The sequence below is a fragment of the Excalfactoria chinensis genome, chromosome 2 (genome assembly GCF_039878825.1).
Source record: "Excalfactoria chinensis isolate bCotChi1 chromosome 2, bCotChi1.hap2, whole genome shotgun sequence".
Lineage (NCBI taxonomy): Eukaryota > Metazoa > Chordata > Aves > Galliformes > Phasianidae > Excalfactoria > Excalfactoria chinensis.
Window position 1 is genome coordinate 80,710,353 of NC_092826.1, and position 13,416 is coordinate 80,723,768.

A 13,416-nucleotide genomic window follows, 5' to 3' on the forward strand; every position below is an offset into this window, starting at 1 on the left:
TAAGATGAGGAGTGTGGGATTCACATCACTGCAGCCTGTCTCTCAGCTGGCAGCTATGTTGCCACAAATGGCAGCAGTTGCAGGTTGTTCCCCTCGGTGAGCCATCCCTGCAGGAAGGTTCCAGTGGTTTCCCACATAATTCTAGAAGCAGAGTAATGCCAAGTCACAATGTTTTATAGCCTGGTGAGGTTCGAGTGACAAACATTAACTGAAAACAGACTTTAGCAGAAAATATGAGCATGTTACATGCTAATGGCTTTCTGGTATGCGTGGTATCTGCAGTACCTGAATCTGCATGGCTTTAACCAGCCAAGCAGGGCAAAAGCCAGCTGAATGGAGGAACTGACTGAAAAACAGTCCTGTATTAATTCTTTATTCTTAAAAATTGCAGACTGGATTGGAAAGTACACTTGTCCCTTCTTCTGCATTTAATGAATTTATGTTTGTCCAGTGTCAAATACTGGGCTAAAGTGGAGCATTCTCATTTGGTAGCACTATACCTTGGTCAGACAGTTTGCTTATTATATTTTTGGAGGATACTGAGATGGGGGAGACCCAACGGGAGACAAATCCATAATGACGGAGGAGAAAAAAAAAAGTGTGCAGAAAGAAGAGATATATTTAGGCATGACAATTCATTGATGTAAATACACCTTAGGAAGTGACTGGGTCCCTTGCAGTTCAGCAGCATGAATATAAGGATTATAATGAATCACAAGGCGATCATGAGTTAACAGCGTGGGTTTTGTGAAAAAGCCAAAATACTGTTCTGTGGTATGCGACTGGAAGTACAGTCTCTGAGACGCATGAAGATTATCCCTCCGCTGTGCTCTGGATCAGTCAGATCTTGATCAAAGCAGGGTCTATAAAATAACAATGAGAATAGTCAAGTCTAGAAAACATGACAGATTTTTGTGTCATTTCAGTTAGAAATTGTAGATAAAATAGGATAAAAAAAACAAAACAGAAAACCTTCAATATTCGACTTCCTGGAAAGATGGTGGAGTTCTAGAGACTGGAAATCTGGGTGATCAGGTCTGGCAAATATCTCTCACAGGAGTGACGTGGATGTAGTTGATCCTGCTGGAAGGGGATGAATGATATTTGGTCCTTTCTGGCTTTATGGATCTGTGATGGCCAAGTACCTTTACAAAGTGCAAAAGAATGGGAATTTGCCCAGTGAGGTTGTGGATGTTCCCTCCCTGGAGGCATTCAAGACCAGGCTGGATGGGGCTTTGAGCAACCTTGTCTAGAGGGAGATATCCTCCCCTATAGCGGGGGTGTGATCTTAAAGGTCCCTTCCGACCCGAACCATTCTGTGACTGAGTGTGTGATTGTGTGAATTAAGGTCTAAGCCTCCTGTTTACATTTTTGCAGAGTTGACTAATTCCATATGCTTGAGTGTTCATGAAGGCCTACACAGGGTTTGCTCTTACAGAGCTCCCAACAGCTTTGCAGCCAGACCTATTTGGGCTGGATGCCCCGACCACTTGATACAGTTGGAGGGGAAGGTCAGAGTCATCCCTAAACCCTCTTCCCATTAGAGGAGCGGTGGCAAAGACTCCTGTGGGAAAGGCTGCTGAGTCAACCACAGAGTGCAGCTACCAGCAAGGCAGAGGAAGGCCTCCGCATTGTAAAAATAACCTCACGAGGAGCCCTAATATACTTAAGTGCTTATTTTTCCATGTGTGATGTCATGTAAACCAAGCTGCTGGACAGTATGACATAGCAGTTGGCCAAAAATAAAATGTAACTCAATCAAAACTTCTTTTATTTATTATTATTATTATTTTTTTTTTTTTCTGAAGTTAAAATTTGATGGGTGGAAGGGACAGGCATTCTGTTCTTCCCATAGGTTATTGTTAGAAAAGAAATTCCACTGGGGCAGAGGCCCTTGAAGATGAGACTGGTGCCTGGTATCTACTTTATGCTGATCCCATGTTAAGGATGGGAATTGTAACTCTCTTATACAGAAAAGTTATGCATGTAATATGTATACAGGATTTCCCTGGGTCCTTCTACAGTTGATTTTATTGAGCTGAATTTTTGTGCTTGCTTTATCCAGCAGAAAAGGCATAGATTTGATAGCATTTGAAGCTGAAGCCCAGGAAGGAGAGCCTGTACCAACATCCTTGGAACAACCCTCTCTAATCCGTGTTTCTAAACCATAGAAAAATGTTTTTATGGGCCATATGGTAGTTCATCTTGTTTCAGTTTTTGATGCTTGGCGTATTACTTGATTTTTTAACTTTTATTTTTGTCAAGTGTGGTAGATCTGCTTTGTGGAAGTTAGGCTGAAACCACTAAAACCCTTTCAAAAAAGTCACTGAATGCCTGGAAGTGCTGGTAATTTGACTGCTATCCTGCCAGGGCTAGAATTACTCTCTTCAGGAAGAAGAGTGGCTTATGAATCTCTTGCTGATGGAGAAATGCCCAGACCTAAGGATGGAGATTCCTTTCCTCCAGCCTAGAAAACAGTGGAAAAAACTCTGCAATCTTGTTTCACATGCAGAAGCATGTGCATGGTGTGGAAGAACTCTGGATGCAAACAGGCAGAGTTTGGGGGTTGCTTTTTAATAGCTGTAAATACCGCTTTTAATAATTTCAGCTTTTGTTTCCCCCAGCACTATAACAGCAACAGCTAGGGGAGAAAAACCCAGATATCGCTACCTTGTCTTGTCTTCTCTGCAGAGCCTCTGACCTGTTTCTGCTGGATACACGGGCGGTATGGGCTTCAGAGGAGGGCTGGCTGGAGTTTGATGTCACCGCCACCAGTAACATGTGGGTGATGAATCCTCAGCACAACATGGGACTCCAGCTGAGTGTGGTGACCCGCGACGGTAAGTTATGGATCAGTTAATGCGAGTTCATCTCCCAGACCTTTTGGATGCTGTCTAGAAGTGGTGTTAACGGCATCCAGTTGTAATGTTGGGAAAGAGAAAACTGCCTTCCTGGCTGATGAGGGGGGCTGAAATGATAGTATTTCACAGAAAATTTGAAGGGTGGAAAAGGAGAGAAGAGTCTGCAAGGGAACATGAAATTGGGTTTTGGGGAATGGGCAGTGGGGGCAGAGAAGATCTTGGTGAGCACAAGATGACAAAAGAAGACAACAACATCTTATCTCTATAGGAACAAACCTATAGTGCTTCTGGGGATGCCACAGCTTTGAAAACAGCAATCCAACTGCACAATTTCTCTAACTCTCACTTTCCTGTTCAATTTGAAGGTTTCAGTGTAAATCCTAGAGAAGCAGGCCTAATAGGGCGAGATGGCCCTTATGACAAGCAGCCTTTCATGGTGGCATTCTTCAAAGTGAGTGAAGTCCACGTCCGGACTACTAGGTCAGCAGCAAACAGGCGCAGGCAACAAAATCGAAACCGGTCCACTCAGGCTCAGGATGTTTCCAGGGTGTCAACTGTCACAGGTAATCATGAAAAGCCCTTTCTGGCTGAGAAGTGGGGTTGCATCTTGGGATGTTACATTTTGCATTGATGCACAAAAGCAAGAAAGGTGATCTGAAGTGGGATGCTGCTCTTTGGTGGGGGTTCAAGTTGCATCTGCAGTATAATGGGAGAAAGAATCTCACGTAAGGAGACTTATAGGAGTTCTCAAACCTAGGCTGGAATGCAGACCATTCTGTGAAATCATGGGCATTGAATTCAGTTTTTGCCCATAATCACACCATGTGAAATACCAAATCTACAAGACTCTTGGTGTGCACTGGGATCTATCATACTGTGCGTATGTATTTCCAGCAGGATCTTCTCTTGGTTTTCTTTGGAAAAGCTGGTAAATGGTAATGTATGTTTCCAGGTGTGCAACTCTGAAATTCTGACAGAAACTGAGAAAGTCCTGCCATATATATCTTGTCTGCTTTCTAGCTGCTCTGCCTTATATCACGGTGCTGCGGTCCTTCATTCATCGCATACCTTCTTTCCTCTCAAATATTTCAGCCCATTCCATGCTACTTGATTAATTTGCCTATGCTGCCCCCTTCTTTTCCAAAAGGATCCCTGCTTTTCCAGTGCCTATAAATGCCATAACCCCAGGAAGAGAGGTGATTGCCTTTTGTCAGTGTACCTTCAGACCCAGCATGGGGAGTTGAGCCAGCATGGCCAAAACTGCAGCAAGAATCCATTGGCTGCCTTCTCTAGCATGCTTAGGCAGTGGGCAGGCTGCACGCATAGTGGCACTGCACATGCTGACAAGGTGCAGGTATGGCTGGCAGCAGATGCTGGAGGCTTTGTCCTCTGGGGCTGGCAGGAGAGCTAGGAAAAGTGGGCTGGGAGGACACACAGGGAGTCAGCATCCATCTGCCACACCATCCTATTGCACTTTGTTGGGGTCTAGAGGCTGAGCAACCTCCCTGCCCAGAGCAACTGTTTGTCCATGTAGGCGCTTGCTTCAGAGTCAAGATGAGCTCCAGCTTCTCCTTCTTTGCTCCGTAAGCTTTGCAGTGCTAAAAACAAGTTTCAAGTACTGTTAAATTAAAAGATATAGCTCAGAGCTCCAGAGGGAAAAGATAAATTGGACCAAAGGGCCATTTTTACACTGCTGCCTTCTTTACTACACCAGGCATCAGATTATAAAAGTATAAAAAGACAAAAAGGAAAAAAATGTAACTGGCTGTTCTGTGGTCTCAAGTGCTTTTTTGAGCTCTCATAGCTCAAAGGCAGCTTTAATTTAGAACTTGGGATTTGGCAGTTCAGTCATCAACAAGGTATAGTTGAGCCTCTGTGGATTTAAGGCGGGGAAAAGGAGGGGAATTTGAAGTTAAGATGTATGTTTGTTTGGTTTCTGTGTTTAGAAAAGAGAGACTGCGTCAGCTTATTTTCCTTTCTAAGTGTGACACTCTCAGAGTCTGTTCTCCTTAAGAAGTGGTCGATTTAATAGCTTGAGAGGCACCGGGCATCCCGAGCAAGGATGACTCTGTGAACTAATGTGCATTTTTAGCACTGATGAGATGACAGGGAATTTTTTCTTTTTTCTTTTTTAGTTGAGTGGGTTCTTGTGTCCATGCTCCACTGATGTACAGCAGGGCAGGGGAAGCATCTGCCATGGGACAAAGCAGGATGTGGGTCCAAAGGTTACCCTGACAGTCATTTCACTCCTGGGGGTGCCCAGATGCATTAGGATCCAAGGCAGGCACAGTATCATGCACGGTCCTGGCCTGCACATCTTCTTTCTTGTATCTTGCATCTCATCAGATTTTTGGTGCATGTTTGTTCTTCAGCAGGGATTGATACCCTCTATCAGGGCATGAAGGCAGTTTCTCTCCTGGAGAGCCTAGCAGCTGGCTGGAGCTGGTGCTTTTCTGTGGATTGAACCTTCCCTCCCTTGCTGAACAGTTTGTTGGTTGGGTTGTTTTATTTTTGCTTCAATCCAAAAGTGAACCCCTTTTCCAAATGATGCTGTAATTTAGGCTATGGTATTATTAAGAAAGAAAAACAAAAAAAGATCTAAAATGATCTAAAAATGGAAAGAATTCCGAGTCTCGCTGTTAGGAGCCCTTGGAGTGTACTGCTGGATTTGGCACTGGATCTGGTGAGCCAGGGATTGTGTGGAGGCACGCTGCTGCCTGCAGGGCTGGGACCCTGCTGTGTCCCCTGTGATGTGCAGTTCTTGTCCTGTAGTCAGTACCAAGCACTTAGAAGCGAAGGTTATGGCTACGGCATAAGAATCCAAATAGTCTGTAGTTTTTCGCCAAGAACACTTATTTCCCTGAATTACAAACACGTAGTTACAACTGGAACTGGCTTATATAAAGCAGAACTGAGTAACCCCCATGGCTATGAACTGCTTTGACATAGAGTCCTGCGTCAATGCATTCCTGGATCTGAGCTGTGCTCATCTGCAGAAGGAGGATGAACAGGATAATAGAAAGAGTGGTTTTGGTTGTTGAGGCATAAAATCATGCATCAGCTCAGGCCCAGGACATGGAAGCATGTGGAGACATGGAGGCATGAGGAGAGTGCAGGTGTTTCTCATAAGGTCTGCAGGCCATTGCCCAACCATTTTTGCAATGGGCTCAGCCCGTGGCCCCAGGCTCTGGGCTGACCATGTTGTTACCGGAAGAGCTGGAGAATCTTTAACCAAAAAAGGCAGCAGTCCTTGACTATTAAAGCACTGCTGCTGCATGGTCAGCTGCTCCGTGACTGAATTTGGGTGGTTCTATATGTAGCCAGGAGTCAAACTCAGTGATCCTTGTGGGTCCCTTCCAATTCAGTATGCTCTGTGATTCATGGAACACTCCCTTCTTGGGTCCTTCTCTTCAGTCTCAGGGGCTTCAGGGCAAATAATGTTAGATGCTCCATCAAAGCAGAGGGACCCTCAAGGCAGCACTTCCGTGCAAAGATTCATATGCTGTGTTGCGCTCCAGGCAGGTTACCCTGTGCATGTGGGAGTTCAATGTCGTAAAGGGCAGCGCATGCAAAAACTAAAGGTAAATAAGGCCAAATGATCCCACAGTGGCAAGGATGCTGTTTGTAACTGTTGTTTTGCAACAATTCATCCATTCAGTGGAGCACTCAGATGCAGCATGACCAGCCCTCCTATGTGTGCTGCCGCATGCATGTCCTTTCCAGCCTGACATCTCCCCTTGTTCCCCCACAGCAGGCCGCTTTCATGTGAAGCAGGCTGCTGTTATCCATGCGATCGGTTTACATACACTGGCTTCATCCGGGCTGATCACCGAAGTCAAACACCAAGAAAGAGCTGGCCTCGGAGACCTCTGTCAGAGCTATTTGGGACTACAGAGCCGATTAATTACCCTGTGGAATTTGGTAAACTGGCACCTTAGGAGCAGCAAGGGTATTCTCAGGCAGCTCAGTCTCGGTAAATATTTATATCTTCTTTGCCAGCACTTAACGTGGGAGAGGTTATAGGAAATCTGAGGTTGGTGTGTACCTATCAGTAGGGGGAAGATCATTAGGGTCAGACTATTCCCTCTCCTCTTTCAGTGATGCAAATGCCAGCATCCAGCCTTAAGAGAAACATCTGTGCTTGCAGAAGGATGGGCTTGCATCGTGTTGCGACCTCACTGAGGGCAGGCACAACAGAGAAGAGCCACCCTAGTTGTGCTGCTGGGACTGCCCTGCCCTAAAAAAAAGCCTCGGGTCTGATTTTAAGTGCAGAACAAGAGGTTTATGGTTGTTTTGTTGTAGCTGATTTTTTTTAGTCTTGCAGCCTCTTGCAAGTGCCAAGCTGGTGTTCCCAACCAGAAAATGCACTAAGCCTACAGTGAGTCTATAGGAACTCTGTGGCAGCTCTGTGAACTCTCAAAGGTTGTGGATGTCTCTGGCACTGGGTTGAAACAGTTCAGTGCACTGGCCTGGGGCATCTGACACTGCTTTCCAGAGACAGGGCATAATGTGTCATGGAGGCCAGGTTCACAAGTTCAGCGAGCTTGAGCTCTCGATCAAAAACACTTTTCTGACTCATAATTATGTGGCTGTAGTGCATGTGCCAAGCCCCAGACCATCGGGAATGGATCATTATGTGTGATGATGTCCACCTGGGATGGACAGTAGCTGGTGTGCAATGAAGGGTGTGAATTTGGTGACATTCAGGATTTTTTAGGGCCAGTTTTACGCAGCATGAGAACAGACTCATAGTGTGTTCTGTTTGTTAAGCAGTGTTTTTTCCCTCTGTTTTCTTAAACTTCTGATTGCTCACAGTGTTCCTTCCCACTCCTGTTCTCTCTACTTCCCTCACCTCCCCTTTCCCATAGGTAACTGGGGTAACTCATATTAGGGAAGTACTGTAGTTCTCCTTGGTTAGGAGTAGAATCATAGAATCATTAAGGTTGGAAAAGAGCTCTGAGATCATCTAGTCCAACCCATCCCCATCATGCCCACTAACCACATCCCTCAGTGCCACGTTTAAATGTTTCTTGGACACCTCCTGACTCCACCACCTCTCTGGGCTGGCTGTTCCAGTGCCTCACCACTCTTTCTGAGAATAAATTTTTCCTAATATCCAACCTGAACCTCCCCCGGTGTGACATAAGACCATTCCCTCTCGTCCTATTGCTTTTACCTGGGAGAAGAAGCTGACTCCCACTTCACTGCCACCCTCCCTTTAGGAAGTTGTTGGGAGCGATAGGGTCTCCCCTGAACCTCCTCTTCTCCTTAAATATTCCCTACCAAACAGCACATTTCCCATAGAACAATTAAATTGTGTTTTCAGATACTAACCTTTGACCACCAGAAGTATCTTCTCATTTTTTCCCCCTCATTATGACCGGATCCTTTAGAAACATCTCATGGTAGGAATTTCAAGGACCAAAAAGCTTCTTTAAAACAAACAAACAAATAAAAAAAAAAACCAAGAAAACCCAACCCAAGCGACAAAACAAACCAACCCACACCCTGGTTACAGCTTGGTAGGTCTGGTTTGCAAATGGAAAGGTTGAACAGAAAATCCTGAGCTACTGGGCATGGCTGAAATAGCACATGTTTATGCTGCAGCAGCCCGAGAGCCAGCTCTGCTCACCTGGTTACATTTGTGATTGAAGCTTAGCTATTGAAAGCCTGAAATGCAATCCCAAATGTTTAAAACCCAAACTGCTTCTAAAAACAGCTCCCTAATCTGTGGTGGTTTGGAGGCTGGGTTTGTTTTGAGGTGTGGGTCTTTTTTCAGACCTCGGTGTTAACTGTACCCAGCTGTGGTGCTGGGCTGCCCTTAATGTCAGTTGGATGTGCTTTTAGTATTATAGTTTTCTTTTGAATAAATATTTGCATTTGTAGTTCCCCAACTTAGGGTTGGAGGGGTGGTGGTGGTGGGGGTGGGAGGGAGAAGAAAAAGAAAGGCTTATTCAGAGCCAAGGAAAAAGTAACTAAAAATATTTTTCTATCCCAGCTGCCACGTTTGTGGAAAGCTGTGCTGGGACCGTGCCCTTTCACGCAGCGTTAGGGGCACTGGGGGCTGCTTGGCTAAAATGAGGCCTCGGCATCCACATGTGGCATCTGCCCTTGTATGGCAGCATGCCGGGCCTCAGGGCAGAACGTGCAACAGGAGTGGAGGCCCCATTGGTAGAGAGCTGGGAGCCCCAGGCCCTGCCTCTGGGACAGGCACGTTGGTATCCCCATCCATGCTCAAGGTTGGCTCTTTTGTTTCCCACCACAGGTGTTTTGTTTTCTTCACCCTGCCATAAGGACTTGGGTATGGTTGCTGGGCCTCATGGCCCAGCTGGGTCTGGGCAGCCATGAGGAATTAAAAGGCCCCTCTGTCACAGCAGGAGTCCTCCGTTTGCCATGGTCCCAGGTGCTCATGCATAGAGCTGCCTCGCTTTCCAAATACAGAGAGGAAATTTCATTCGCAGTCAAAAGCTACATTTTGTAGGCATGTCAGAGCAACTTCTGCATGGTCAGAACTTCGCCATGTGCTACAGCAAGGGCTTCTGTTTTGTCAGAGCTCTGCTACAGCAAGGGTCAGAGCTGGGCATGCCATTCTCCTCTATGCAATGGTGGCAGCACAGAGCGAGTTAATGGTGAGAGCTCATCAACTCTTGTGTCATCTGCAGGTCAGCGTGTTGTGGTGGGCTGTGGGATGTTTTGCAAAATATGGTTAATGCAGGTCTGAGAGGTACCTCTGTACAATATGGAGCCACCACTTGGGCAGGCTTGGGGAAAGGCACATGGCTTTTTTGACTGTGTATGGGAAACTGGTGCTCACAGCCTGAACCTCTGATTAATCAGCTGAGGCAAGTGTTGTGTCAGCTGTGGCAGCACAGGTGAGAGTAATTTAGCTGTGCTCCCAGAAGGGGTGGAGCTTGACTCCACCTCCTCTAGACCTCATTTAAGGGCTGACCACCAGTAAGGCAGCATCTCTTGGAGTTTGCTCCCCAGTGGAGATTGCATCAGCATTTCCCAGCAAAGGCATCCATATCGGTGAGTTTTTTCTTATAAATAACCTTTTGAATATCTGGAATATCTGTTATCGTCTTTGTATCATTACACCTTACAGACTGCAGGACATCAGAGCTGCACAAGGACTTTTGCTAACCAATGCAGGGCAACAGGGAACCTCCAAGGGGTTGTGATGCCCTCAGGAACTCTGTGTGTTTGAATGTACCCTTAGGAAACATGCACTGGAAACATGAACAGCAGCAGGGATGTGGCATGTGTTGGGTGATGGAGCAGAGATTTATTTTTAAGAAATGATTTCAGTGGAGGTGTTTTACAAGCACTGCTCGTCAGCTTTTTAAGGGAGGTTGAAGGAGTTCTAAGCCAGTCGCTGTTACTTGGGTGCCAGTATTCCCATAGGTATCTTAAACACCTCAGCCCTGCTTTGGCTGTCCGTCAGCACTCTGCAGTGCACACATCTGCCCAGCTGTGTGTTCCAGTGATGCTCTGCCTCTTTAACTTTCTAAATCCCTGTTTTGTTCTTTTTTTTATCTTAACAGATTACAACAGCAGTGACTTAAAAACAGCGTGCAGAAAGCATGAACTTTACGTTAGCTTCCAAGACTTGGGATGGCAGGTGTGTGATGTTTCTCACTGGGTAAACTAGACACTCTGTTATGAAATGTTAGCTAAACAGTGTCATGGTGATTCCACTCGAGGCTGCCATTATGCTTTAAAATGTCCCTCGTGCCTCCCTGCTAAAACCAGTCACGGGGAAGGGCAAATAAATATTGGTAGTTGTGACATTTGAGAGAATCCAGAGGAAGCGTGATATTTTATCAGATACAGATAGATAGCCATCCTCTGTCACTCACGGGAGTCACGGCAAGGGCTCATATCTGCATACCTCTAATGATAAGGAAAAACAAATGGTTTAAGTACCAGTTTTAACAAAATCAAGTTTTCCTAGTCATCGGCCCAATATTAACCTTCCCCTTGTGTTAAAATCCCTAACCTGTGCCCCCAGAGGTTAGCACTGGCTGCAGTGGTTAGACCAAAGATTGGTTTTAGTTGCAACACTGCATGGCTAGGGGCGTATCTCAGGCAAGCTATTTAGGGCCCCGGCTCTAGTGCATTAAAAGTCACATTTTAGTGAATGTCCTCTTCTTATTTTAATTCAGCACCTTTTTGTGTGCAGAGCTTGCAAAACCTTGCCCCCACACACCCCTTGCTGTGCTTCCCTTATGCAGCATTAAGCCACAAATGTATTTACATAATCAGTGCTTGCTTGTGTATCAGGAGAGTGACTGCTTTACAAAGAGCAGCTTGCTTAAGCAGGAGCAAATTATGGGTGAATGAGTACATCAAATGACGGGGTAGTTTTGGTGTCCCCGGGAATCCTCTTGTCAGCAATCACACCACAAGCTTAGTTAGAAAGCTGTGGCAACAGTTGCTGGCTGCTTTGTTACTGCTGTGGCAAAATTTGTGCTAACCCAGATGTGTGTTGACACCTGATGCCAAGGGAGATGTGTCCCTGTGTTCCTTGCTGGGAGAGCCTTGCCACCTGCAGCTCAAGGAGGCCATTCTTCCCCACGTGTAGAGAAGTTAGACAGATGAAACTTCCTCCGTTGGCTCTAGTAGTAGTTCAGCCAGAGGATCGAACCTGCAGGAAACATTGGAGCATAAAGGCATCCAAACCACAATCCTCACAAAGTGCCACAGCAGCAGTTTTGGGAAATAAAGCTGTTTTCATTTGTGGCAGCGAAGTGCGTAGCAGCGCACCATTCTTTTTGGATACGAAGATCAGTGTCCATGGAAAAGTCACAGCTTACAAAAAGAAAAAGAACGACCTTTCAGTGAAAACACATTTTTCCCCCTCAAGAAAAAAAAAAAGTTAGTGGAAAAATTTCAGCTGGTCTTAATTGGGTGCAGCTGTCTGTAGAAGCTGGCAACTTTTTAATTGAAATCACGTTCCATTTGTTTCCTAAAAAGGACTGGATAATCGCTCCAAAGGGCTATGCGGCCAACTACTGTGATGGAGAGTGCTCCTTTCCACTCAACGCACACATGAATGCAACCAACCACGCCATCGTACAAACTCTGGTAAGCCTCCAGAAAGACCTGAGCTAAAGCCACAGGTGGGTTAGTAAGTAAGTTACCATCGTATCAATTATGTTTTCTTTTCGACGACAGGTTCATCTTATGAATCCTGATTACGTTCCCAAACCGTGCTGTGCGCCTACCAAACTAAATGCCATATCAGTCCTTTATTTCGATGATAATTCTAACGTAATCTTGAAGAAATACAGGAATATGGTAGTAAGAGCCTGTGGATGTCACTGACAAACAGTCTTCACGTGGACTCTGTGATTCTACCACGAACTTCCCTGCTACCTTCCATACTTTCATGAACTACCTGACGGTGAAAAAGTTGATGAATCACCTTTCAAAACACCATTTATGTGCCTTGTGCGAGGAAAGGGCTTGTGGAACCATGTGCTGTGGCGTGAGCAAAGAGCTGGAATTCTTAAAATGCGACCCTATGCTGCAGTGGCCGCACAGCTTGGCAGCGCTGGAGCTCGCAAAGCAGCCATATGCCTGCACACGTGCTTACCTGGCTGGGATGGTCTTAATCTCACCTAGTAGCTTGGCCTTATCAGTTGCTTGGATGTGTGCTACAGTTTAAGCAGATGGACATCCAACACCGAAAGCCTGTGAGTTTCTTGAGGGGAGAGGGTTGCTAAAGAAAGCATTGCTACTACATCGGACTTAGTATATACCACACGTACAATATTAATATGAAGTTTCTAAGGGTAGGAATTGCCTTTTGTCTATAAGAACCAGCTGTTACACCTTTCCTGTTAGTCTCCTCTGAAACCTGTAATGATAGTATGCATCTTAAGTCGTGCCAAAGCAAATCGTTTGGGTCCCTTGGTCTCTGAGCACAGTTTAAATCTGATGCTGCAAGCGTAAGGCTGCTTGGCTGCATCCTGTGCTAGAAATGCTAGCATAAAGTTGGACCGTAGCTGGTCTTTCCTGGTCAGTGTATGAGTAGTGTAACTTCACATGCTTGTTCTTACATGACTTACTTCCACTCCCTGAGTGGAGCTTGCCTCATCTTACTACTGCTTGCCCAGGAAGGAAGTCTGGACACTTCTCCAGCTGTAACTCAGACGTAAAAGTTTAGGGGCCATTCATCCTCTATAGTTGGACAATTTATTTACAGGAAGACAAAATGTCAGCAACTGACTTATTCAAATATTTGGCCAACCTTTCCCCTTCAACTCACGCAACTAACAAACTGGTATAAAGGATACATTCACACGGTAGCCACGGTTCGTCTAGCAGAAGCTAACAGCAAATTGTTTTGATCAATATTAAACTCGTATTAAATGCACTTACCTCTGATTCTTGCATTTAAAAGGCTCCTTGTAAATACAAGCTATAATTTATTGCACTTTTCACTGTATATTCATTGTGCTGTATCATTTATAGAAAGACTGCTTTTTAAAAAAGTTTTTATTTAGAAAAAAATCTCAGTGTAAACAATTGTATCACTTCGATTTTATAC

General features: G+C 45.3%; 1 protein-coding gene across 1 annotated transcript in view; it reads left to right on the forward strand.

The window, feature by feature from the left end:
* BMP6 (bone morphogenetic protein 6) overlaps nt 1–13,380 on the forward strand; it is an 83,498-nt gene extending 70,118 nt beyond the window's left edge. Inside the window, exons 3-7 of the mRNA XM_072329636.1 lie at nt 2,692–2,840; nt 3,227–3,424; nt 10,406–10,482; nt 11,838–11,948; nt 12,039–13,380. Of these exons, the coding sequence (XP_072185737.1) occupies nt 2,692–2,840; nt 3,227–3,424; nt 10,406–10,482; nt 11,838–11,948; nt 12,039–12,188 (685 nt within the window). The 3' untranslated portion in view covers nt 12,189–13,380. The remainder of the gene's footprint in view (nt 1–2,691; nt 2,841–3,226; nt 3,425–10,405; nt 10,483–11,837; nt 11,949–12,038) is intronic.
* The last annotated feature ends 36 nt before the right edge of the window (nt 13,381–13,416 follow it).